Here is a 27,973-nt window from a genome sequence, read left to right on the forward strand (position 1 = left end):
CTATTTAAATGTCTACATGAAACAGCACAAAAAATAACTACTTTTACTGAGCATTTATTACATATTAGGCAGCGTGCTAAATTCTTTATGTAAGTGGACTTACTTAGTTCTTATAGAAGGCAGGGCTTGGTATTTTTTTTAAAAATCAGAAGCAAGACTATAAGTCATTCCTGTTAAAAAAAATTAATAAATTCAGCAGCCTTGTGCAAAAGCAGTAATTTGTTTCAGTAAGCCATGTTAGTCACCCAAGTATACTGAAAGAAGACAATCATTAACTTCTTCCTGGTCAGTATATTAACAAAGCTTTTTATTTGTTTTGGGTCTGTATATTTATTTTCAGCAACCCCTGGGTCAGGAAGATCCCTTGCAGGAGGAAATGGCAACCCACTCCAGTATTCTTGCCTAGAAAATTCCATGGACAGAGGAGCCTGGTGGGCTACAGTCCATGGGGTCATAAAGAGTTGGACACAACTGAGCACACACACATACCCACACTTATTTCAGAAGTTATTATTTTTTAGGTTTGTTAAAATCAGATTGTCCTAATGGACACAGGAAGGTAAATTAACTGTAACACACTATCAGAAGTTTTAAAAAGGGAAAACTCTCTTGGGTTCCATTCTTCAACTAACCAGAAGACTTAAGAATTCACCAAGGGTAATATAAATTAAAAGACAGCCCTTCTGTGAGCCAAGAATAATTCTAAGTCACTATCTTGTTTATTCTTAACAGTCTATTAGCCTAATGAAACTCCTAAAAGTCATATCCTATCCACTGAATTGATCTTATAACTATTAACAAACCTTAAGCACTTTATAATATATAGGCCTAGCAATGTGATAGACATTTTAATAGTGAGGTCCTTGTTTCTAAGCACTTAAAGACTAAGGGGAGATAACAACAACAATAATAAACAACTAAATGTAAATAACTATCATTAAGTTACTTGCAAGTAGCATGTATGACCCGGGGTGCCTAACCTAGCCCCGGTGGGAGAAGTCTCGGGAGCTGACCTAGGTCAGAGCTATTTAAGCTGAGACCAGGAGGACAATAAACCAGGTAAAGCAGGTGGGACCCAACTTCAAGTGTCAGTTCAAAGGCCATGTAGGAGGGAACATGGTGGGATAATATAGAGAACTGCTGCTTCTGAAACTGACTTTAAAAACAGCATTAGAAACTCTGTAAGTTCTACTTTTGCACAAGATGGAGAAAGATATATTTCAAATAAGACTTAGAAAAATCAATGTATGTAAATACACAAGACAGGAAGAAAAAGCTCATTTGTTCAGTAACAGTAAAAACAGTATGAAATTACAAACTAAACTTCAAAAAAAAAAAAACCCTGCCCTATTGCTTCAGCTAGTTCCTAACAACTTCTACCAAGACCATGTATTAACAAGTATGTGCCCGCAGTAACTTGCACAGATTTCCTTCTTACTGCTTCATTTTCTTACTCATGTGTATTCATTTTTCTTTAACATCCAAGAGTTTTGGATAGTCTTCTAATTTGCCCTTATTTTAAAATAACAAAATAATACATAAATATTAGAATCTCTGTTATTTTCAATTATACATGAGGACAAAATAAAAACTAAATAAAATTCTCAAAAAGTTTTCTCTACTTCTATATTCTAAAAGTATTAAAGAATAACAATTTAAACAATGCTCATTTAATTCATCTTTTATTTTTTCTTTTAGCAAACATTAGATAATATGAACAAAACTGTACTGTTAACTATAGTTACACATCCTTATTTGCTTTATATGTTATAAACATACTTAAGCAGATAAAATTCACTGAATTAGACATATTCCAGAACTCTGACATATACTTTTCTAAGTCAGGCAAAAGAAAGCTTATCAGATTTTCCTATGAGATCAGCATCATACAGCAAACTAAACTAGTATATGCGCTTTTAACTTAACATGTGCCATTTTTCAGACTTTAATTTTAGGTCACAGCTAAAATAATTTTTATCTCAATTTTTATAAAAGAACAGAAGCTGAAACATACAAATCCTGTCCGTAACCATATTGGCCATTTAAAAATTAAAAATATACCTATAATCAAGAAAATTCTATTCACCCTTCTAGAAAAAAATAGCCAATAAGTTATTTTATAATACTTTAAGTATAGTGGGAATTTACAATAACTAGATTTCACTGTATCTTATTTTATTGCTTAATGCTTCTCTTTTAATTTTAAAATAACAGATTACCCATCGCCCCTCCTTTGCAAAAAAATCCAGATCCAGCATTACAAAACAAGCAGCATTCAGAATATATTCTGCTTAGCAGAGTGGTTCTTAGTCTTTGCAAGTATGTAAAACCTTCATGCAGCACTTATCTGCTCAATAGTTCCCCACACTGTCACCTGCTGAATACATAACACTGATACCCTGTTTTCTATGTTATAAAACTCAGTTGTTGTTACTTAGTTATTCAGTCGTGTCCAACTCTGTTGACACCACAGACTATGCAGCCCACCAGGCTCCTCTGTCCATGGAATTTTGCAGGCAAGATTACTGGAGTGGGTTGCCATTTCCCATTACAGGGGATCTTCCCGACCCAGGGATCAAACACGGGTCTCCATACCTCCTGCACTGCAGGTGGATTCTTTACCACTGAGCCACTGGGGAAGCTCATAAAACCCAGTATTTACTTAGAAAAATTTGTTGCATTCATGGAGAAAAAATTCAAACTTTATATACACTTGATGTAAAATGTTATTAGTTACTTATCTGAGAAAAACAGATCAAACCAAAAAGGTCTCATTATCATAAAACCCCTTACATAACAAATTATCACACACATTTGTACATATGGGTGTACCATCTTCTTAAAATATTTTTATAAATAACTTAAAATCTGATCTGACTAATCATTCAACTGAAAAGTACTACACTGACTTTATTATACAATCTTGATTCAATAGTGGCTTTCAGCTTTCTCCATATATATAACATAAAAATTCCCAGATATTTGAAACAAATATTTTCAAATATTTGAGGAAAGATGAAATTAATAAGGCTAATAAAATAATAGTAACAAAGGCTTTCCCTAATCCTAGAGAATGAAGCAAAAAGAGAGACCTTATAAGACAAATTGGAAAAGAAGAAGAATTTGAAGTAAATTTGGCCTTGGACACTTTTATAAATTTACAAATTGCTACTCCTTCAATTTGCACAAGTTAAAGAATAACAGAAGCTAATAACTTATTTCTCAGTGGAAAAGGGTGCAAGGAAAGCAAAGCAGCTGAGTAGTGATGGAGAAAAAGTACAACAAAGAATATAAAAATTTATAGTTAAGATAATCAAGAAATGATGTCACAAGTCTCTGAAGTGGAGAAATAACAAAGAATAATCAATGAATTAGAAAAGCAATAATGTGCTGCATCTTTTAAAGTTATATACAAATAAAAGACTTATTTTTATTTTTATTAAAGCAACCTTTTCAGCTGCACTTTAATGGGGTTACAAAAATGTCACAGCATCAACCTAAAAGGGTGGGAAGGGCAGTGATGGGAGGGAGGTTCTGGAGGGAAGGGATATATGTATACTTAAGGCTGACTCATGTTGTTATATGGCAGAAACCAACACAACGTTCTAAAGCAATTATCCTCCAATTAAAGATAAATGTTAAAAAGAAGTCACAGCATTAATCCCATCAACAGCAATGTTACTGCAATCAAATTATTTATAAACATTAATTATATTTGTTATCACCATCACCACATTATTGCAATGTCAAAGAGACTGAGTCATTTCACTTCTACACGAAAAATTACATTGATACAGTTACTGAAAGCTTTCGGTATAAGGAGAAAAAAAAATTTTTTTTAACAACTTCAACACAGAATAGAATGTTCAGAATCTTATATTTAATAAAAATATCAACAATCAGGGTACCATCTTGGTCTATAAATGATATTCTTCACAAAGAACTTACAAGTGTTTTTAAAACACCATTAAGGGGACATTGGTTAAAGTTTCTCTCGGACACGTTTTTTTTTAAACCTATGAGTAGCTTTGCCATAAAACTGATTTAAGGTTGTGTTTTTTCAGAAACACTGAAAATAATCCAATACTTGGTATTAATACTCAGATCAGCACACTGACATAATAGCAACATTTTATAGACTAGCTGCAATTTTCAGTAGCTGTGTTCACCAACCGTGTAACAGAATTGTAGTGTTCTCCTAAGCCATATGCATGTCTCATATAACTGAAATGAAAAAAGGAGAAATAAGTAATTTAGACAAAAGTATTTCACTGTATATAAATGTTTTATGTATTTAAAACCAAGTACTCTGAATTAATCACTTCACAGGGGTATCATTCAATAGACTTCATTACTTAAAACTTTAACACCATTTAAAAAGCATCATCAGTGAGTAAAATATGGTTCAGTAACTCTGCTGAGTTTGTCCGGTAAAACACAATCATTAGAGTGAAAAAAAAGACTGAGATGGCAAATTCTCCATGCTGTGTTTCAAAGAACTCTCAATTATGTAAAATACTTTTACAATATGAAGAAAAATCTCTAAAGAATAAACAATAAGGCAATATGAGTGTATTTCAGCTTTTACACTTGCTGAAACTTTTAGCATTATTAATGTCAAACCAGAAGAACATTAAAAATAATCCTCAAATTTTGTAACCTTTAGAAATGACTTTATTCTTAACACATACATAAGAATAAATCACAAAAGGTTTAAACAATTATCTAAACCATGTATTTTGACAATGCTTTCTAATTCTGTAATTGCCTTTAAGATGAAATAAGCAAAATTAATGCTGCTGAAAATAGACTTGTTTTGATTAATCAACATAACCTAAAATTTTTCATAATCCCTTTTGTCTTAATTATGAAAAATATTAACAGTAGGAATTTCCAGGTACTTACACAAGTATTAATGGATCTTCTGGATATTCTTCACCAACTACTATAGGAGGAGAATCTGCCTGTATTATCTCTATTGGTGTTCGTAAAATGTGAGACAAGGCTCTTAGCTATAAAAGACAAAATGAAAACTATATATATATATATAATTTGTAAGAGAAATAGAGGTAAATCTTATTCAAATCATAAACTACTGAGTTGATGCATGAACAGGGCAACCAGTCAGAGCAGGGATCTACTTCTATTCCTTAATACACATCAAGAGCTCAGTAAAAGGGCATGGAATGGAGGGTGCAAAACAAGCTCTGGAAATCTTAGCATCCCATCTAAGTCTTCAGAAATCATACACAGAATTTCTCTTTAATAATTTAAACTTACTCCATTGTGAAAATAGCAACTCTTATTTCAAATGAATTAACAAATGATTTAAGAGAAAATGTCCTTCAAAAGATGTTTAAAGGTTTTTCCAATTTAAAAAGTCACTTATGTCTCTAGAACTCACATTGATTTGAGATTCTTATTAAAAGTTCAAGCATCTTTAATTACTCCTAATGTAGTCACAAAGCTAGCCTTCCCAAGTTTCGAAGACCCAGGAGAGGCATGTAAAACATTAAGGCATATGAAACAAGTTCCCTCTGGTGGCTGAGAAGAGGTACAAATATAACACTGCTAAGAAAAACACTTGGATGAAGCAATCATGTCCTATCTTCAAACTTAATTCTTGAAGTGAAATACTCAGAGCCACAAACTATTTGAGATGGCTAATCATCATTACTGGAGAAGGCAACGGCATCCCACTCCAGTACTCTTGCCTGGAGAATCCCATGGACAGAGGAGCCTGGTGGGCTGCAGTCCATGGGGTCGCTAAGAGTCGGACACGACTGAGCGACTTCACTTTCACTTTTCACCTTCATGCATTGGAGAAGGGAATGACAACTCACTCCAGTGTTCTCGCCTGGACAATCCAAGGGGCAGCAGAGCCTGGTGGGCTGCCATCTATGGGGCCGCACAGAGTCGGACACGACTGAAGCGACTTAGCAGCAGCAGCAGCAATCATCATTACACAGTAATATTAATAATACTGCTAGATTCATCCACGTAGCATTTAGCTTCAAGCTTCAATGCATATAGCCTTTGCTTTGTTTAGTATATACAAATGGACTATCATGTACACATGGGGTTTTATTATCCTCATTCAATAATCAGGAAACTGGAGCTCAAGAGGTTGGCTGACTCCCCCAAAGTCAGAAAACTGAGAAGTAGAAGGAACCAGCACCCAGCCCCCAGACTTTCCCTGTTACTCCCTGACTTCTAACACCCCAAGCTACCTTATCACCATCTGCACACTCGGGGGTTTTATTTTCCTTTAATGAAACAAAGATAACAGTAAAATAAATAATTAGAGCTTTAAAAAAAATCATGATTAACTCCCTACAAATGACTAAACATATTTTCTTGCAAGTAAATTTTAATGCATTAAATACTGCTTTCAAATCAGTCAGTATCAACTAGGAACTCAAGACACAATTGTAATAGATGTGTTATGGTAGGATTTGACCTGTAATCTCACATTAAAATATTGTTTTCTATTTCTGACATTTTCCAATGTGATTTTCATCAGTTGAGCCACTTGGGTAAAATTTTACTGTATTTGAGAAAATCTTCACTTTCATAAGTCCATAAACTCAAATATATTGCCTGTAGCAAGATCACAAATGGAAATATGCAGACAACACTAGCTTCACCAACTCACAGATCAAACACTGGGCTATTTAAAATTAAACAGTGCTTCAGTTCCCAAAGGTACATAATTAAATTAAAGGCCTAAGAATATTAACTCCTTTTATCAGTGTTTTATCGGGAGAGAAATAGCAAATATATAAAGAAAAGGAATTGTCAAAGAAAAATTTGGGTCACCTGAAAAATATGTCTGGAAACTACAGAAGGGATTTAAAAATAATTTAACAATTTCATGATGAATAACAAACTTACCTCAAGTTGACCCCCCCATGCTGCTGTGTTTACAATATCATCACAATACTTTCCAAACTCTTCTGTAGGAAACAGATCAGAATATAGCACTTTTTAGAATTCATATTAGATCCCTTTTATAATTCCCACAATGCCTGATGAAACTGCCCAAGTTACGAACTTCCTCTTTCTCCACATATATCCTCCAGAATTTAATCCATTTCCCAAATCCAAACTTAACTCACTCCATCTTTCCATCCAAGAGCAAAGCAATTCATCTGTTTCTCTCTCTCAACCTGAAGTCTAGCAATCTCAACTAAATTATAAGCCTACCTCTCTCTTGATCCAAGCACTGACCCCAAAATTGCCACCACATTCACATTGCAAAATCCAAATCTGCATCTGAAAGAATATGCTACAAGATTAAAAGATGCATCCTCTGTAAAACAGGCTTCACTATAAAACCCTATAAGAAATGTGAGAAGAAAATCAAAGTACAAATGAGTTGAAACTCCTTTCCCAGTGACCATTTGATGACAGTGACATCAAACAGTGCCTACATATTTTGGAAATGTTTACTTTATTGTTCTAGCCAAAAAACAGTCTTCCTGTATCAGTCTTAAGAGGAGGTAAAAGACCTAACTTCAGAGTTAGGCATATCTTAAGCATACACACTGCTGTTATACAGAAAGTTAAAGTCAGGAAAAAACACTAACACCGTTGGTGTTTAGAGGAAGAGGAAAAAAATTATGGGCATCTAGGAGAAAACACGTTCCATATGCCCGTCTTATTCACTGTCTCACATCCCCAGTGATGAGAACAGTGCATCAGCATGCTGCGGCCCTCAATAAACACTGACTGAAGGACTGGGGATTACAGCTTTTGTCTTTTTCTTTGATTCACCAAGCTGAGGTATCACCTCCTCTCCCATGCGCTACAACTAGCACAGCTGGGGACTTCATTAAACAAAAGCCAACCCTAGCCTTCCCCTCTTCAATCCACCCTGACCATATGACTTACTCTCAGGGGATACTGCCACGTCTGCTGTCTTATCTCAAAGACTAACTTTCTCCCTTACTCCCCTTTTGCTTTCAGAAACTTTTTCAAGTTTTTACTCGTTTCCTCCTTTATTTGCTAGTTGTACATATTTTTTTTTAACCTTCTCAACTATCAAAGATATTATACAGACTAATAAGGCAGGTTTTGCAGTCATATTCTGCCTGAATATTATGACTTATTAAGAATAAAATTAAATCTTCCAAAGTACAGGATAAAAGGAAGAATTAGTTTTCCTAACCATTCTCTACTGATCGTCTTCAGATTCAATACTTGCAGAGACTAGGCAAAGCTTAACTTTGTGAAATATGAACTTATTTACACACTTTTAAAACTAGTAATATAAACCCTATTCCTATTTTTATCTTAAGATTAATATTTTCAACTACAAAATAGTTAAGTACTTAAAAAGATCTTGATAAACAAAAATGTGCTATCATCTACCAAAGTCATAGAAAATAATTTTGCCTAAATGTTGAGATGTTTTCCCCCCATAGGACTATTCAGGCTTTCTTTTTTTTTTTTTCATTCTCAGTTCCAGAAACCACTTTACTTAATAACCATCACAGCTACAACAGCAACAAGACGTAGCAGAGAAAAATAAATTACCTGGAGTATACATTTCTCCTGTATTAGGATTTGTTAAAAATGGCAGAAAGTCTTCCACATGACTCTGCATATAGTTAGCAGTCTGACACCTTAAGGCAGCCACAGTCAGAACGCCGTTCTGCTCTTGCAGCTGATCTTCAATGGCTCTATACATACAGTGCCCATCAGATGGAATCTGTTTAATTTCCAATTGTCTAGCTGCCAATATTTGAGCAAGTTTTTCACTTTCTACATGTCTAGCTCCAGTTAAGTTTTCAATTTCAGCTTCGGCTATCCTTTCTTCCCGCTCCTTTTCCAATGCAGCCTTTTTGTCCTATGCAGAAGGTAAAATGTAGGAAAGTTAATTCCTAATAATTAAGACTCATTTACATTTATCATGGGGACAGAAATATAAGATTCTCAAAAACATTTTTCTCCCTTCTCCCACAAGCACTATCAGATAGATGATCTCATCACCTGTAGAATTTTCTATACTGTGAACTCTTCTAAAGGCAAACAATATTTCTCATCTGTGTGTACCCAGCATGGAGCTGTCTTGGAACAAAAGAAGGCTCTCAAATTTTTCTGTGAAGTCTGTCTGAAACTATACGCCAAGTTTCTAAAAACTTGACTTACTGATTTCAAAGTACTATGGTAGACTGAGCTGTCCTAGGCCTTAAAGTAATATCATTATCATACTTAAGTCCAAGCTTTATAACTTATTACTCTACCAGTGAGGTCTTAATGTGCTAGATCACCAGTTCATGAGCAAGGCATTAATTTGCTTAGGTCTTTAGAATGGTATAGCAGCTCTATTTATCCGGCATTAAAAAAAAAAAAATTGTGCACATACACACATTTAGCTTAAGTAACAGATAAAAGCATTCTTCTCTATTAAAAAAACTATTACAGATAATCTAAAGTCCCCCTTAAGGACCACTGCCAATCTCTCAGCCTGCTCTAGAGATCTGATATGTATCCCTCTAGATTTTTTTCCTATGCATTTTAATAAATACAGATGTATTCATAGAAAATCTACAGAAAACAGTATTTTAACAAAAGTACTATCATCCATTACATTCTTCAACTTGCTTTCCTTCTATTCAAATTTCCTAAGAAATCTTCCCATACCAACATATGCAAAGATGGGATGAGGAGAAGGTAATGAGAGATTTATGACATGAAGGATGGATAGGAAGTAGAATGGGAAGACTAGGGAAAAGAGAGAAAATTCCTGACACTTGGAATAACAAGGATCAAAAGGCAGAAAGCACTGTACGCTTCATTCATGGCTGAACACAGTTCATATAGCTAGAATACCAGAGAAAAGTGTCAAGAGATGAGGTGGGAGGCAAAAAAGACTGTACATAGTTAATAACATGAAAATCTATGCATACATAGTTCAAAAAGCACCAGAAGGATATCCATACAATAGTGCTTTTCTCTGGATGGTAGGATTACAAAATAAGTTTTGTTTTGTGTGTGAGCCTGCGTGCGTGCGTGTGTGTGTGTGTGTGTACATGTTTCTGAATCTCCATGGTTTCTTTCGGGTACCACCTGCGTGTGTGTGTGTGTGTGTGTGTACATGTTTCTCAATCTCCGTGGTTTCTTTTGGGTACCACCTGCGTGTGTGTATGTGTGTGTGTGTGTGTGTGTGTGTGTGAGAACATGTTTCTGAATCTCCATGGTTTCTTTTGGGTACCCTGGTATCTTCCCAAGTGGCTCAATGGTAAAATGTCAATGCAGGAGATGGGATTCAATCCCTGTGTCGGGAAGATCCCTGAAGAGAAAACGGCACTCCAGTATCCACTCCAGTATCCTTGCCTGGAAAATTCCACACACAGAGGAGCCTGGCAGGATACAGTCCATGATGTCACAAAGCATCAGATACGACTGAGCACATAGCACATGTGCCTGCCTGTGCGTGTAAACAGCTCTCTAGCTGTCCATGGTATGTTTTATTTGTACGCTGAGAGCAAGTATTTTCAACTTAAGAGAATAAAAAGTTAAACTACATTCTATAAATTTTGATGTACTGGTAGCAAACTACAGGGAAGGATTTGGATAAACCATGAAAAAGAAGATACAGGTAAAAATTTTTATATCCCCAGCTCTAACCTTTCCGTAACGGCAGAAAATATGAATGGAAAGGCAAATTTCAATTTCACTTAATGCCACCTGCTTCTACTATACGCTTGTTATATGCCATGCCAGATAACGCTAGTGCTTCCTAAGTTACCTGAATCAAAAGCTGCGGCCGCTGCTAAGTCACTTCAGTTGTGTCCGACTCTGTGTGACCCCACAGACAGCAGCCCACCAGGCTCCCCCGTCCCTGGGAGTCTCCAGGCAAGAACCCTGGAGTGGGTTGCCATTTTCTTCTCCAGTGCATAAAAGTGAAAGCGAAGTCGCTCAGTCTTGTCCGACCGTTAGCGACCTCATGGACTGCAGCCTACCAGGCTCCTCTGTCCATGGGATTTTCCAGGCAAGAGTACTGGAGTGGGGTGCCATTGCCTTCTCCGAATCAGAAGCAGTATTATCTTAATAAAACATAAACCTATTTAAATTTTTCTTTCCAACTCAAAGCAGGCCAAAAGTAACATGATACAATTTATTTCATTGCATATCTACAACTGTGGATCACAGTGGCATAAAACCTTAAAACACAAGATGGCACTATTACTTTTTAAAAGACTACAGAAAACATTTTTCAGAGGGGAGAGGAAGAATAAGCACCTTGAATATCATCTAATCCAAAACTCCTCATTTTCCTCTTCTGAGGAAAGGAAGATTTCCAAAATAGCATGAAGAAAGATTTCAAAAGGCCATACAGTTGGTTAGGAGCTGAGCAGGGACCAGGGACAACAGAGAGCTCCTTCTATCCAGGCACCTGAATCAGAATAAAAGTTGGAGCAGATAGGAGCTGGAGTTAATGATGTCAAGTACTATTGGAAAATTGGAACTTTACACTATCTATAAAACCTTAATTTAAGCCTCTAAAATACTCATCAAGGAATCTCATTTTTTTTCCCCTCATGCTCTGCTTCAATATTACACAACAACTGCATTTCCTTTCCAGGACACCCAGTAGAAAACACACTGGATTGTTTTCCCAACATTCTTCTACTATATGAAGTTTTCCAATGGCAGTTTTCCAATGGCATGAGCAATTTCCATTTTACAACCCTAGTCCTGGAGACAGAATGGCATCAATAAACTCCAATGAAAATGTATGTGAGATGAAAATAGCACAATAATTCAAACATACACTGTCAGTAAAACTAGACTCATTCTGGTATAGCAACAGCAAAAACAAATCTGAAGATAAATATTAAGAGCTAGGAACCAGTGCAGCAGCTGTAAACTTTTAGCATGCCACTGAGACAACTTGAGACTCCTCAGCTTTCTCGTTTATAATATAAAGAAACTGAGGGAGATCTCATTCCGGCTCTCAAATTTCAAATTTTTGGAACCCAGTTCTACGTTCTACTTCAGGCTGTTTCTACTATATCAATGAGTTTTCACTGAAGCTCTCTGAAATAAACAAAATACTCCCTATGCTTTTCTAGATTGACTTTTCATCCCTTGGCGCCTCTGGGTGGGCGGGAGTGGGGAGTGGGGTGGGAAGTGGTTCAATATAAGTCTAAGACTCAATTATCTACCCTTGTTTTCAGGTCCCATTTTCTTAAATACTATAAACTCAGTGTTTTCTGCTCCAAAATCCTATTAACACAACGAAGCAGTAAGAAACTTTGGGCATTACTTACGAGGGTGTTTTCTCTGCCAAGTGTTGAACTGGCAGAGAAGTGTTGCCAATCTGCTGACTATAAAAGTATACATTTTTTGACACTATAGCTGGAAAAAGCATGCATTTCAGCTATGCAATATTTTAGGAGAAAAGTAACAAAATGTTTGAGAAAGGTAAGCATTTGTTTTGTTGCCTAAGGGACAAGGTAGAGGGAACAAACTTTGATAGACATAAAGGAGTTGTATCCTTTTCTAGAATTAAATAGTTGCTTCTCTAAGATACAGGGGCTTCCCTGGTGGCTCAGACAGTAAACCGTCTGTCTGCAATGCAGGAGATCTCGGTTTGATTCCTGGGTGGGAAAGATCCCCTGGAGAAGGAAATGGCAACCCACTCATGTTTTCGCCTGGAAAATCCCATGGACAGAGGAGCCTTGCAGGCTACAGTCCATGGGACTGCAAAGAGTTGGACACGACTGAGCAACTTCACTCTAACATGCATGGGCTTCCCAGGTGACACTAGTGGTAAAGAGTCTACCTGCCAGTGCAGCAGACTCAAGAAACACCTGTTCAATACCTGGATCAGGACGATCCCCTGGAGAAGGAAATGGCAACCCATTCCAGTATTCTTGCCTGGGATATCCCAGAGGAGCCTGGCGGGCTACAGTCCATGATGTTGCAAAGAGTTGGACACGACAATGACTGAGCAAACACACTTTAAGGTATGTATATACAATATACTACTGTACACTAAGCAGAGTCAATTCCAACAAATATTTTGTTATGCAAAATTTCTGCCCTTCACTTCTGACCTATAGAAAATAGATGACAATTATAAGACTATAACAGAAAGAACATATGTCGTTAAGTAGAGAGCTGGTGAATTAGATAACCTCTCAGTTCAGTTCAGTTCAGTCGCTTAGTCGTGTCCGACTCTTTGCAACCCCATGAATCACAGCACGCCAGGCCTCCCTGTCCATCACCAACTCTCGGAATTCACTTAGATTCACGTCCATCGAGTCAGTGATGCCATCCAGCCATCTCATCCTCTGTCGTTCCCTTCTCCTTCTGCCCCCAATCCCTCCCAGCATCAGAGTCTTTTCCAATGAGTCAACTCTTCCCATGAGGTGGCCAAAGTACTGGAGTTTCAGCTTTAGCATCATTCCTTCCAAAGAAATCCCAGGGCTGATCTCCTTCAGAATGGACTGGTTGGATCTCCTTGCAGTCCAAGGGACTCTCAAGACTCCTCTTCAACACCACAGTTTAAAGCATCAATTCGGCACTCAGTCTTCTTCACAGTCCAACTCTCACATCCATACATGACCACTGGAAGAACCATAGCCTTGACTAGAAGGACCTTAGTCATCAAAGTAACGTCTCTGCTTTTCAATATGGTATCTAGGTTAGTCATAATTTTTCTTGAAAGGAGTAAGCATCTTTTAATTTCATGGCTGCAGTCACCATCTGCAATGATTTTGGAGCCCCAAAAAATAAAGTCTGACACTGTTTCCACTATTTCCCCATCTATTTCCCATGAAGTGATGGGGCCAGATGCCATGATCTTCATTTTCTGAATGTTGAGCTTTATGCCAAGTTTTTCACTCTCCACTTTCACTTTCATCAAGAGGCTTTTTAGTTCCTCTTCACTTTCTGCCATAAGGGTGGTGTCATCTGCATATCTGAGGTTATTGATATTTCTCCTGGCAATCTCAATTCCAGCTGTGCTTCTTCCAGCCCAGTGTTTCTCATGATGTACTCTACATAGAAGTTAAATAAGCAGGGTGACAATATACAGCCTTGTCGTACTCATTTTCCTATTTGGAACCAGTCTGTTGTTCCATGTCCAGTTCTAACTGTTGCTTCCTGACCTGCATACAAATTTCTCAAGATAACCACCGCTGCTGCTGCTGCTAAGTCACTTCAGTCATGTCCGACTCTGTGCGACCCCATAGATGGTAGCCCACCAGGCTCCTCTGTCCCTGAGATTCTCCAGGCAAGAACACTGGAGTGGGTTGCCATTTCCTTCTCCAATGCATGAAAGTGAAAAGTGAAAGTGAAGTCGCTCAGCTGTGTCTGACTCGTAGTGACCCCATGGACTGCAGCCTACCAGGCTCCTCTGCCCATGGGGTTTTCCAGGCAAGAGTACTGGAGTGAGTTGCCATAACCTCTAAGATACCATAAAACCTAAATTTCATGAGTCTGTGAAGTTCACAATTATAATAATTACTCAAGAATAAAATTTTACATTAGTATAAGAAATGCTTGACAATTTGCAACTTAAGCAACTTTCAAACAAATTGTCTTAGGCTGAATTTCTTAAGCGGTGTACTATGCAGTACTTAAACACAGTGAAAAACAGTATCATTTGCTGACCCAGCAGTTCTTCAGGCCTTGTGTTAGGGCTTTGGAAACAGTAAATTCTTTAACATTCACAATAACTCTATGAAGTAGGTATTAATTTTCTCCTATTCTAAACATGGGCTTCCTTGGTGGCTCAGATTGTAAAGAATCTGCCTGCAATGATAGAGACCTGGGTTCAATCCCTGGGTCAGGAAGATCCCCTGGAGAAGGGAGTATCAACCCACTCTGGTATTCTTGCCTTTAAAATTCCATGGACAGAGAAGTCTGGAGGGCTACAGTCCAAGGGGTCGCAAAGAGTCCAAAGGATCAGACATGGCTGAACAACTAACACTTCCACTGCCATTTCATACATGTGAAACTAAGGCTTAGAAAGGTTAAGAATCTTATCCAAAGCCACCACAGTGGGATTAAAATCTCCACCTGACTGACACCAATTCCATGCTTTATTAAATGTACATACTAGATTATATTTACTACTAAATTATAAGATACAAGCTAGTTTAAAATAAACATTTGAATCCTAGAAAACACTGTGTTAATAAAACAATATTTGAAAATAAAAAGACTGGATTTAAACTTGTTCTTTTTCAAAGTGAAAAGCCCTTTTCTATCTAATCACATTCTCATAATTTTGATATCATAAACTTATTACATCCAATAAATCAGTTTCCTTATAGCTCTTTGATGATGCAAAATTTCATTCTCACATTTGTTTTTGTGTAAGATGTCTCACTTACTCCAAATAGCCTAACTAAATAATTATATTTCCATAAAATACCAACTATTTAACACTTAGCACAGTGAATTTTTCCTTCTCTAAATTTTCATCACAACCAATACATATATAACTACATAATCCTGTTAATTTTGTGTATCTATATATCTTAACTTCTAGGTTCAAATTCTTCTTTTATCACTTAATACCATAGTTCTTAACCGAAGCTGTACATCAGAATCACCTGGGCTCACACTCTTCAGATTCTAAATTAAGTCTGGAAAAATATATTTGTAAAAAATATCCTTTTCACACCCTCTTTCCTAGATCCACCCTCCTATGAGAACTGCAGACTGGACATTTCTTATCTATTTTCTTATCTATAAAATGAGGATAAGAAATCCCACTTCACAGGATTACTGTCAAGACTAAATGAGATTTCATATAATCTAAAGCCTAATAGGGCTTCCCTGGTGGCTCAGAAAGTAAAAGCGTCTGCCCACAATGTGGGAGACCTTGGTTCAACCCCTGGGTCGGGAAGATCCCATGGAGAAGTAAATGGCAACCCACTCCAGTATTCTTGCCTGGACGGAGGAGCCTGGTAGGTTACAGTCTACAGGGTCACAAAGAGTCGGACACGACTGAGCAAGTTCACTTCAAAGCCTAATAAATGTTAGTTTAGGTCCTTTGGCAAGGGAACTCCCTTTTTTTTTTTTTTCTATTCCCTTCCAATACAACACCTAATAAAGTATTACACACATAGCAGTAACAAATACTAGGCGACTTTCATACCCGTCTCTTTTGTGCTTTTGATATCCGAAGTGGCTGATTCTCAAGAACCAAGTTTGAAATATTGACAGCAACAGAATCTATCTAAAGGAAACAAAAAACATTACCAAGTTAAGGAAAAATACCTTTAAGTTATTATTTAAACTATTAGATTATTAAATTATTATTGCAAGTCACATATTATGTGTCATTCCACAATTCAAATCTGAATAACAGCACTAGATACAATACTAAATGACATGGTTGTATATACTTTCTCTATATTTTAGAGAGAATTTGTCAGGTTCCCAAGAACTTTCCTTATAGCTCTACAAAGACAATGCTTATTTCTGCATGGTTTCCTTCCGTCTCAGAATGCCTACTCCATTCATATAAATACTTCCTACAAGTGCCAATTCATTCAGTGCACCACCCTTCCCATCTCTAAATGTTTTACTTTATAAAATATATAAGGTCCTGTGTTGGCTCAGTTTATACTACTTTCATAACCTCAAAAATGGGAGCAAAGGCCTTCCTCCATCATAGTTAGCCAAAACCTGATAAGCAATGCTTCTTGACCCTAGTAGAAATTTGTTAATTTATAGTTATCATTAAGACATTACAACCAGTCTTAATCATCAAATGACTGTGATATGTTTGCTAAAGAAAACAGACTTAGACTTATTTACTATCAGGATTAACAGCTAGTATTTTATTACCACAACTATATATTAAGCTAGTTTTTAGGTGACACAAACATGGAACATATCAAAGCCTCTAATAACAAGAGTCAGCAGTCTCTAAGTCTCTTTGGCCCAAATGATCAAAATATCAAAATAAGATTAAGACTTCAAAGAGTGAAATAGGATTCTTACAGTTTTTCAGAGGAATGTGCTATAATTTACAAACTGCCATACTGACAACAGGCAAGATACAAAGAAACAACTGGGGAAAAAAAGAGAAAGAAATGACAAAAGAATTCAGGTGACATTCTAGAAGAAAACAAGTTTCAGTTAAAATTAAAAAAAGGTAATAGTTCAAAGTATGAAGAGAGTTTGTATTTTAACAGTTGGACAATATGTCACTTAACAATCAAACATTTTTCACCTTCGAAACCTAGGAAAGAAATCTCACAATTGAAGGGCCTGAGAGACTAACCTATCTCACTAACAGAAAAGATAAGGAGATAATTAGGAATGCCATGACTCTAACAATACAAACACCTAGAAGCATGCCTTGTTACTTGGATTTTAATCAAGTGTGTTAAAGGCAAGGAAGGCCAGGATCTTGATGAATGGCAAAAAAACTTCAAGAAAATAAAACTAAGTTATTAAACTTAGTATAAACAAGCCATTTTCCCTGTCAACAGCAGATCAAAAATAAACCAAATAAAATTTATTTATGGTAGATAAAATCTTGGGCTTCCCTTATAGCTCAGTTGGTAAAAAATCTGCCTGCAATGAAGGAGACCTGGGTTCGATTCCTAGGTCGGGAAGATCCCCTGGAGAAGGAAACGGCAATCCACTCCAGTATTCTTGCTTGGAAAATCCCATGGACAGAGGAGCCTGGCAGGCTACAGTCCATGGGGTTGCAAGAGTCGGACAAGACTCAGCAACTTTACTACTACTACTTGATAAAATCTTGCATAGACATAAGAACTTTTCAACTATCAAAAATGAGAGTGAAGAGTCTATGATATTTGACATCTAAAACCCATGAAATAAATTATCACTCTAGATAAAAATTATAACAGAATTCAGTATTTACCTTCTAGAGTAAGAGGTCTAAATTTGAATTTGGACTTTGATACTTAACAGTTGTTATAAATTTAGAAGGCAGTTTTTAATCTCTCTGAATCTGTCTCCCACTTTAAAACTGGGATTATCCACACTTACTTCAGAGGTAACACTGACCAGTGTGTTATTGTGAGAATTATTTGAGAAAATGAATGCACTATATTAAACAAAGTATGTGGCATACAATACACTGTGTGCAGCTATACTGATGAGATACATATTAGCTAAACTGATGACAGTTAACATGCTCCAATTTACCCAAGAAACATCAGTAAATTTCTATTTATTACAACTTGCTCATAAAGCACTTTCATAACTTAAATGATTTCACATTTATTCTATTTCTTAGAAAAATCTTGAGCTTAAACAGCAGTAGTATTTGTATCATACATGTGAAGAAATTGATGCTTGAGAAGATAAAGTAAATTTGCCCAGGTTCAAATATGATTTAATAGCAATTCTGACACTAGGAGACTGGTCTTCCACTTTCTCGTGATAAAGCTTCCTCTAGCCCATTTTATGAATCCGTTCATCTTTGGGGCAGCAGACTTTCTTTGCTGTCCTTCCTTAAAAAACACACTACCATGTAAACCTGATCAGAAAAATACCAATGAAAGGTGATGCCTGAGCATGACTAAGTGCCTTCTTTCCCTCCAGTTTTACATTTCATATACTTAGTTAACTGTGTAACAGAATCTATATAAATTATGGATTTTATATAGCTAACTGTGCTTTCCGATGTTGTAGACAAGGAGAAACATTACTTTCACATACTTTACTCTCTTTAGAAGTCAGCTTCAACTGATCCAGCTCCTCTCTATGTTTCTGTTCCATTTCTGCTTCTAACTTAGCAACATCTTCTGTAAGTTGCTTCCTCCTCTTTTTGTCATTCCTGGGAACAGCATTCTTCATACTCTGTATTTTGGCTGAAAAGCCACCAAAATCATTACGTCAAAAACCAAGGGATTAAGAGGAAATAAGAGATAATAGCAATAAGGAGATGGTAAGAAGAAAAGGGTATAGGAAAAAAGTAATTATGAAAGCAAAAAGACAGATTACAAAACAGACAGCTACAGAGAAGAGTCCAGATGAAGCTGAGGCCCTCTCTCGAAAAAAAAAAATAATAATAACATAACCGTGAGTTTGGTGTGGGATGAGAAAAGGGCGGGCGGTGGGGGGGAAGAAACTTAAACGTTTAAATCTTTCAACTCTCCTTTCCGAGTCCTTAAAACTGAGGTGAGATATTTCGAAACGAACCTATTAGGGCCAAGTGTCGGTTAACTAGGGCAGGAACAGGAAAGGAGGATCCTGAATCCAAGACTGTGGCTAACAAGGGTTTTCAGAAACCCGCACCCCGGCGCCCTCGCAGGATGGGGGAACGCGGCGCACCCGAAAAGAGGAAGCTTTTGAAGGTCGAGGGGATTAAGGGGGCCTGGGATGTAGGTCACTGGCTACGCTGAAGAAGCCTAGGAGGGTTCAGAAGTCCCTCAACGTTCCCCAGAAACGACCCGCCACGCTCCCTTCCCTGGGTCCTGGCGACTCCTGGGTTCCCCGCTCCCCCCTCACCTTGCAGCTCCTTCTTCTCTTTGCGATGCCGTCTCACCAGCTGTTCCTCTTCATCAAGCTCCTCAGTCAAGACTGCCTCCATGACGGGGAGGCAGCCCAGCACACGCGCTGAGAAGAACCGGCGCCGCGGCCTAGCGCCACCTTCCACCTTTCAACCTTCACCCCGCGCGCCATTGGCCGCGAATGGCATCCAGCCCCGCCTTAAGGCGGTATCGAAAGGTCAAAGGTCTGCGCGTGCGCACTCCCTTGACCCGCGCTGATAGGGAGGGGCGGCGGGGTGGAGCGTGTCGGCCGATTGTGGGTGTGGCTCCGTCGGCTGATGTTTGCTTGTGAGCGCTAGTCTATTGGCCCTGACTTGAGCAGTGCAGAGATTACGTAGACTGAGGCGTGCAGAGATGACGTAGAGGGAACTTTTTCGGACGTTTGTTTTGTTCGTTAATCGAAACATCTTTCCCTTTTGGTGGCATTGCTTAGAAGGGTTGTTCAAAAGGTAAGAAAGAAAAAACATTTCAACAAAATCTTGAATAATTCTCATTGGAAATCTTTGTGTTGATTCAGTCAAACAGTAGGGGATTGAGTTCTTTTTTTCTTATTTTCAAGGTCCTGATACCGCAGGTCCGAAGGAAAACAGCTAATTGAGAAAATGCCGCCTCTTGAAACGAGTATAGCGGTGAAAACAGAAGAGATAGCAAGGATTAAGTATCATATCGCACCAGACCTTAAAGACCTATGCTTAATGATAAAAATTGCTCTTGTCGGAGCACTTGAAAAGTGCGAGGGAGCTGAGAGAACGGAAATGTTCAAGTCTGATGGGGCACAAAATCGAATTACTGAAGTGAACGCAAAACGAGAAATTTTCACACCATGCAGGGAAAAGAAAAAAAAAAAAACAGTAAAAGGAATCAAGTAAAGAGAAGAAGGAAGCCCTCGATGACCTGTCCAGGTGATAACATCTATGCATAATAGGAATACCTGAAACAGAAGACAAAGCAAATGAAGCTGAAACTGTAATTAAGGAATTAACTGAAGAAAAATATTCAAAGTTAAGAAACTAGATCTACAAGTAGAAAAGGCTCGCAGGGTGCCATTAAGTTTTAGTGAAAAGAAAGCAGTACCTAGATATATCCTGCTAGTTTTTTTTAATTAGAAAAGGTAAAGACAAGCCACTTATAAGAGGATAAAAGTTAGCCTGACCTCAGATTTTTCCCTTGCAACTGTAAATGTCAGAAAATAGTATCTACAGTTTTTGCTCAGAGGCTCAGTCTTATATATCCTGCTCTTTACGACCCCGTGGACTATCAGGCTTCTCTAACTGGGGGATTCTCCCAGCAGGAATGGTGGAGTGGGGTGCCATTTTCTCCTCCAGGGGATCTTCCCCACCCCAAGATGGAACAGGTGTCTCTTTTGCCTCATTCTTTGGCAGGCGGATTCTTTACCATGTGGGGAGCCCATCTATGGTTTTAAGGGTGAATAGTTTTGAACCAGTTAGATGTCCTGACAAGTTATTTCTGTACCAAGGCAATTGGAAGCGTTCACAGATATGCAGAGGCTGAGAAAGTATATCTTTTAAGTACTGCCATTGAAAACTTTGTTAAATGATGTACTGCAGCCAACAAAAAACATGGATTAAAATAATAAGACTAAGGAGGCAAAGGGATTAAAAACTTGGTGGTAAGGTTTAGTTAAACAGCCTTAAGGTTACAGTGTTATGTAGAATTATAAAACTAAATGCAAACATAAATATGTAAACTGGGTCTAAAATTTCAGCTTATGTCTTTATAAGCTTAAAAGGCGTGCTAAATGTTCAATATGTAAAACAAAAACATACTGCTTTATTTTTAGCATGTAAAGATATGCATTTTCTTAAGTTAAACATTAAAATAAACGGACTTTGTCACTGTGGACAGAACCTGTAGAATAAAGGCATATCAAATGTTAACCTGACAAAATGGGAAAACCAGTAGTATAGTTTTGTTTCCACTAGTTTTAATTACAGGGGTGGGAAAGTAGCAAATTTGTAATGCTAATACTACTAGTGTAAAAAGAAACTTTATAAATTATCGATTGGGGTGGTACTGGGTTGAAACCTTGTTTAAAGTACATCTTGCCTGTGGAAAATCAGTACCTACTGCTTTATGTAGTAGATCCTTGAAGGTAAATTTGACAATAAATGCTACAAATAGAGTACATATTCAAATTGTAGGGGAAGTGGTGGAAAACAGCAAGGAAGCATTAAAATTGGCGTAAAGTAGATTGATACAGGTACTGCTGAGTTACCACACTCAAACTGGTTAAATATTCCTATTTTAAAAGATTAAATTGGATCAAAACTCAATCTATAATCCTGGATACCCACATTTGTAGAAAACCGTAAAAGAATTTAAAGAATATGAAAACAATTAGTCATAAGGGAGCAATATTTTTATTAGACAACTCAAGCTATAACATTTATAAAATATACAGTACAGGTTGTGATATTTAAGATGCTTTATGTGGTAGATAACATGAATCCATTGTAAAATAAATGTTCAATATCTTCCTGTAAGTGACAGTTTTACTGATGTATACATGTTTTTTAAATTTGTACATTTAACATTAGTACACTTTATGTACTTAGAATTAATAAAGTAATCCTTTAAAGAAAATACGCATCACAAAAACTGTCGGACTGTGACTTCAATACTTAAAGCATTTAGTAAGCCAAATACATGAAAAGTTGAGATAACTAAGAAGTAAATAGTTTAGAGGTGTGTGTGCATTTATATTATTTTCAAATTGTCCTGAAACATTTCTAAGTGATCTTATACTAGGGTGCAGAGAAAACTTTAATATGTTTCTAGAAATCACAAATTATCACATTGCAAAAAAGCCTAAGAGCTAAGTTAAATGCTGGAAAATAACATATTTGAACATTTTTACTGTCATGAAATCAGTTCAGTTCAGTTCAGTCACTCAGTCGTGTCCGACTCTGCGACCCCATGAATCGCAGCACAACAAGCCTCCCTGTCTATCACCAACTCCTGGACTTCACTCAGACTCACGTCCATCAAGTCAGTGATGCTATCCAGCCATTTCATCCTCTGTCGTCCCCTTCTCCTCCTGCCCCTCCCAGCGTCAAAGTCTTTTCCAATGAGTCAACTCTTTGCATGAGGTGGCCAAAGTACTGGAGTTTCAGCTTTAGCATCATTCCTTCCAAAGAAATCCCAGGGCTGATCTCCTTCAGAATGGACTGGTTGGATCTCCTTGCAGTCCAAGGGACTCTCAAGAGTCTTCTCCAACACCACAGTTCAAAAGCATCAATTCGTCGGTGCTCAGCTTTCTTCCCAGTCCAGCTCTCACATCCATACGTGACCACAGGAAAAACCATAACCTTGACTAGACGGACCTTAGTCGGCAAAGTAATGTCTCTGCTTTTTAATGTACTATCTAGGTTGCTCATAACTTTTCTTTCAAGGAGTAAGAGTCTTAATTTCATGGCTGCAGTCACCATCTGCAGTGATTTTGGAGCCCCAAAAAATATAAAGTCTGACACTGTCCCCATCTATTTCCCATGAAGTGATGGGACCAGATGCCATGATCTTCGTTTTCTGAATGTTGAGCTTTAAGCCAACTTTTTCACTCTCCTCTTTTGCTTTCATCAAGAGGCTTTTTAGTTCCTCTTCACTTTCTGCCATAAGGGTGGTGTCATCTACGTATCTGAGGTTATTGATATTTCTCCTGGCAATCTTGATTCCAGCTTGTGCTTCTTCCAGCCCAGCGTTTCTCATGGTGTACTCTGCATAGAAGTTAAATAAGCAGGGTGACAATAGCCAGCCTTGACGTACTCCTTTTCCTTTCTGGAACCAGTTTGTTGTTCCATGTCCAGTTTTAACTGTTGCTTCCTGCCCTGCATACAGATTTCTCAAGAGGCAGGTCAGGTGGTCTGGTATTCCCATCTCTCAGAATTTTCCAGTTAATTGTGATCCACACAGTCAAAGGCTTTGGCATAGGCAATAAAGCAGAAATAGATGTTTTTCTGGAACTCTCTTGCTTCTTCCATGATCCAGCAGATGTTGACAATTTGATCTCTGGTTCCTCTGCCTTTTCTAAAACCAGCTTGAACATCAGGAAGTTCACAGTTCATGTATTGCTGAAGCCTGGCTTGGAGAATTTTGAGCATTACTTTACTAGCGTGTGAGATGAGTGCAATTGTGCGGTAGTTTGAGCATTCTTTGTCATTGCCTTTCTTCGGGATTGGAATGAAAACGGACCTTTTCCAGTCCTGTGGCCACTGCTGAGTTTTCCAAATCTGCTGGCATACTGAGTGCAGCACTTTCACAGCATCATCTTTCAGGATTTGAAAGAGTTCAACTGGAATTTCATCACCTCCACTGGCTTTGTTCATAGTGATGCTTTCTAAGGCCCACTTGACTTCACATTCCAGGATGTCTGGCTCTAGATGAGTGATCACCATTGTGATTATCCGAGTCGTGAAGATCTTTTTTGTACAGTTCTTCTGTGTGTTCTTGCCATCCCTTCCTAATATCTTCTGCTTCTGTTAGGTCCATACCATTTCTGTCCTTTATTGAGCCCATCTTTGCATGAAATGTTCCCTTGGTATCTCTAATTTTCTTGAAGAGATCTCTAGTCTTTCCCATTCTGTTCTCTTCCTCTATTTCTTTACATTGATTGCTGAAGAAGGTTTTCTTATCTCTTCTTGCTATTCTTTGGAACTCTGCATTCAGATGCTTGTATCTTTCCTTTTCTCCTTGGCTTTTCGCTTCTCTTCTTTTCACAGCTATTTGTAAGACCTCCTGGACAGCCATTTTGCTTTTTTGCATTTCTTTTCCATGGGGATGGTCTTGATCCCTGTCTCCTGGACAATGTCACGAACCTCATTCCATAGTTCATCAGGCACTCTCTATCTATCAGATCTAGTCCCTTAAATCTGTTTCTCACTTCCAATGTATAATCATTTAGATTATAATAAATAATAATTTAGGAACTGCAACAATAAGAACATTATGTGTTGTATATTATGGGATCGATGTACAAAAGGCAGGGAGCTAGGAAGGAGATGAAGAATGGTATATGCACCTAGGAAAGACCTAGTTACTGAACTTTGTAAATTTTGCTACCTTCTAAGCAGTGGATTTACTTAAATATAAACTATTCTAAGTGCCACAGTTAACTTCTTGTTCAATTGCTAAGTCGTTCAGTTGCAACGCCATGGACTGCAACACACCAGGTTTCCCTATCCTTCACTATCTCCCGGAGTTTGTTCTTCAAGTCATTGAGACCATCCAGCTGTCTCATCCTCTGTCGTCCCCTTCTCCTCCTGCCCTCAATCTTTCCCAGCATCAGGGTCTTTTCAAGTGAGTCAGTTCTTTGCATCAGGTGGCCAAAGTATTGGAGTTTCAGCTTCAGCATCAGTTCTTCCAATGAATATTCAGGACTGATTTCCTTTAGGATGGACTGGTTTGATCTCCTTGTAGTCCAAGGGACTCTGAATTTCAGAGTCTTCTCCAGCTCCACAATTCTAAAGCATCTGTTTTTTCAGTGCTCAAGCCTTTTTTATGGTCCAGTGCTCACATTCTGTAATGACTACTGGAAAAACCATAGTGGCAGATTTTTCACAACTGAATTTTACCATAATGAATCTAAGGACTTAACAGTTGACTCTTCAAAGAGAGAGAAGCTAATTCTCAACTCTCACCACCAACCTGGCCGTCTCCCCGTCACTGTGTTTCTCAGACATCTATATAATTCTTTTTGCTCTACAATCTTTATTGAAAAGTATCATCCTCAGAAAAGCAGCGTGAGCATTGCCTGGGAGCTTGTTAGAAATGTGGTATGCCAAGGTAACAGTGGCACAGATTAGATAATGAACTGTATTGTTAAGCATCTATAAACCTCAGTTCACACAGTGCATTGTACATTATGAATGTTTAATAAGGGTTAAATAGTATTAGAATCTAGAAACAGGTTCGTTCAAGCAGTGTTATTGTATGAGAGATTTTGTGATTAAACTAGGCTATGGCAACATCCCTCTTTAAATCAATGATTTGGGCTCGTTTTCTAAATATTTCAGATGAGAACTAGTGCTTCTGTTTTTCTTTGTAAAGATGGAACACAAGGAAAACTTATTGAACAATCCAAATTTTAAAATGTTGAAGGAGTACAATTTAAAATGGCAAAAAGACAATTTTCCCCAGTGGTCCAGTGGTTAAGAATCCACTTTCCAAGGCAGGGGACGTGGGTTTGGCCACTGGTCATGGAACTAAGATCCCACATGCCACAACTGCTGAGTGTGCGTGCTCACTCAGCCCATGCACGAGAGAGGCCCTGAGAGAAGTCTTTGCACTGCATTGCAACAGGAGAAGCCTCCACACCTCAACAAAGACCCAGAACAGCAAAAAATGCATAAAAAAATAAAGGATAATGAAAGAATGGACCTTTCTCTAGTAAATAAAATAACCATAAAGTAGATTGAAATTAGATATTTCAAGGTTTCTGAATAAAATATCCATTTACAGCAGCTATATACAATTGATAACAGGTACGTAAGAGCATTGGCAATAATTGTAATAGTAGCTTTAGTAAGTTACAGGACTTTTTTGACTCATGAATGATCTACTCCCCTGAAGGCACTACAAAACGTTTGTTAGCAAGGGAAAACCAGACCAGTGATGCTTAAATTTAAATATGCAAACCAGTTGCCTGGGAAGATCATGGTGGTGGTTTAGTCGCTAAGTCGTATCTGACTCTTACAACCCCATGGACTGTAGCCCGCCAGGCACCTCTGTCCATGGGATTCTCCAGGTAAGAATACTGGAGTAGATTGCCATTTCCTTCTCCAGGGGATCTTTCCAACTCAGGAATCAAACCCTGGTCTCCTGCACTGCAGACAGATTATCAACAGAGCTACGAGGGAAGATCATATTAAGATGCAAATATTGATTCACCAAGTTTAGGGTAAACTGAGATTTCTTGCGAGTCCCTGTGGGGTGTTGTTGCTGCCACTTTGAGTACCTACCACACTTTCAAGAAGAACAATAATAAAACCTATATTGTATCTACTGTCCATGAAAATGAGGCTCAAAAAAAAAGGTAATTGGCTTAAGACCACACAGTAAGTATCAGAACCAAATCTGATCTCAAGGTCACTTTATACCATCTATGCAATCCTGTCTTCATCCATACTACAACACCTATGTAGAAGATTGTTGTGAGGAAAAAATTCACAGAATAATGAATAAAGCTCATTACTTCAGGTAAGGTACATAGGTCAGAAAACAATGGCTCATGGAAGGGAAAATGAATTTTGTTTGTAACATGTTGAGCATGATTTGTGACAGGGACATTTGTGGGTAAGTCAGACAGGTATTTAGAAATTCAGATCCAGAGCCAGAAGACATGTCATGATTGGAAATTTAGGTTTTAGCTTTCTGACTTGAAGCTGGCATTTGTATCCATCAGAAATCACCCTGGAAAGAGTGACAGGAAATAGAAGAAAAAGAAAAGGAGGTTAAACCTTAAGGGCCACACCTATATTTGATGGGTAGTTGTTAAAGAAGAATGAAATATATTCAGATTTATAGTTTCAACTGAATTAAACATCAAAAATAAGGCACTACAATCACTGAGTTGAATAATGAGTAGGAGAACCTTTTATCTTTAAAGAATCATGCGATGCAGGAGACCTGGGCTCATTCCCTGGGTCAGGAAGATCCCCTGGAGAAGGGAATGGCAACCCACTCCAGTATTCTTCCCTGGAGAATTCCATGGACAGAGGAGCCTGGTGGGCTATAGTCCATGGGATCGCAAAGAGTTGGACACAACTGTGCTAACACTTTAGATTTTTTAACTTATAATTTATAAACTATAAAAAATGTAATAGCACACATTATTCCATAGTGATTCTAATTTTGTGATTCACTACTACATGTCTGTATCTAGTTGATTTTTGTTAGAGGTGGTAGTTATGTTCTCTAAAGTTCCTTAAAAAACACTGAATTCAGTTCAGTTCAGTTGCTCAGTCATGTCCGACTCTTTGCAACCCCATGAATCACAGCACGCCAGGCCTCCCTGTCCATCACCAACTCCCGGAGTTCACTCAGACTCACGTCCATCGAGTCAGTGATGCCATCCAGCCATCTCATCCTTGGTTGTCCCCTTCTCCTCCTGCCCCCAGTCCCTCCCAGCATCAGAGTCTTTTCCAATGAGTCAACTCTTCACATGAGGTGGCCAAAGTATTGGAGTTTCAGCTTTAGCATCGTTCCTTCCAAAGAAATCCCGGGGCTGATCTTCAGAATGGACTGGCTGGATCTCCTTGCAGTCCAAGGGACTCTCAAGAGTCTTCTCCATCACCACAGTTCAAAAGCATCAATTCTTCGGTGCTCAGCTTTCTTCACAGTCCAACTCTTACATCCATACACGACCACTGGAAAAACCATAGCCTTGACTAGACGGACCTTAGTCGGCAAAGTAATGTCTCTGCTTTTGAATATGCTATCTAGGTTGGTCATAA

General features: G+C 38.0%; 1 protein-coding gene and 1 long non-coding RNA gene across 3 annotated transcripts; one reads left to right on the forward strand and one right to left on the reverse strand.

The window, feature by feature from the left end:
- Nucleotides 1-1,665: 1,665 nt before the first annotated feature.
- Nucleotides 1,666-19,617, reverse strand: OTUD6B (OTU deubiquitinase 6B). 2 transcript variants are annotated; one of them, XM_060393524.1, is made up of 7 exons: nt 19,465-19,617; nt 16,127-16,207; nt 11,251-11,404; nt 8,539-8,851; nt 6,895-6,956; nt 4,906-5,012; nt 1,666-4,224 (listed from the first exon to the last, which is right to left on the reverse strand). In XM_060393524.1, exons 3-7 carry the CDS (start codon nt 11,260-11,262, stop codon nt 4,140-4,142), a joined length of 579 nt encoding a protein of 192 aa, XP_060249507.1. In that variant the 5' UTR covers nt 11,263-11,404; nt 16,127-16,207; nt 19,465-19,617; the 3' UTR covers nt 1,666-4,139. The 2 variants fall into 2 exon arrangements, with proteins under 2 accessions (XP_060249507.1, XP_004011893.3); XM_004011844.4 differs by lacking the exon at nt 11,251-11,404 and adding an exon at nt 18,673-18,824.
- Nucleotides 19,618-19,855: 238 nt separating this feature from the next.
- LOC105609758 (uncharacterized) lies at nt 19,856-22,124 on the forward strand. Its single transcript, XR_001042902.4, has 2 exons — nt 19,856-19,954; nt 20,065-22,124. It is a non-coding gene; the product is annotated as an uncharacterized LOC105609758 (long non-coding RNA).
- Nucleotides 22,125-27,973: the final 5,849 nt, after the last annotated feature.

Source organism: Ovis aries, chromosome 9, assembly GCF_016772045.2.
Source record: "Ovis aries strain OAR_USU_Benz2616 breed Rambouillet chromosome 9, ARS-UI_Ramb_v3.0, whole genome shotgun sequence".
NCBI classification, from domain to species: Eukaryota; Metazoa; Chordata; class Mammalia; order Artiodactyla; family Bovidae; genus Ovis; species Ovis aries.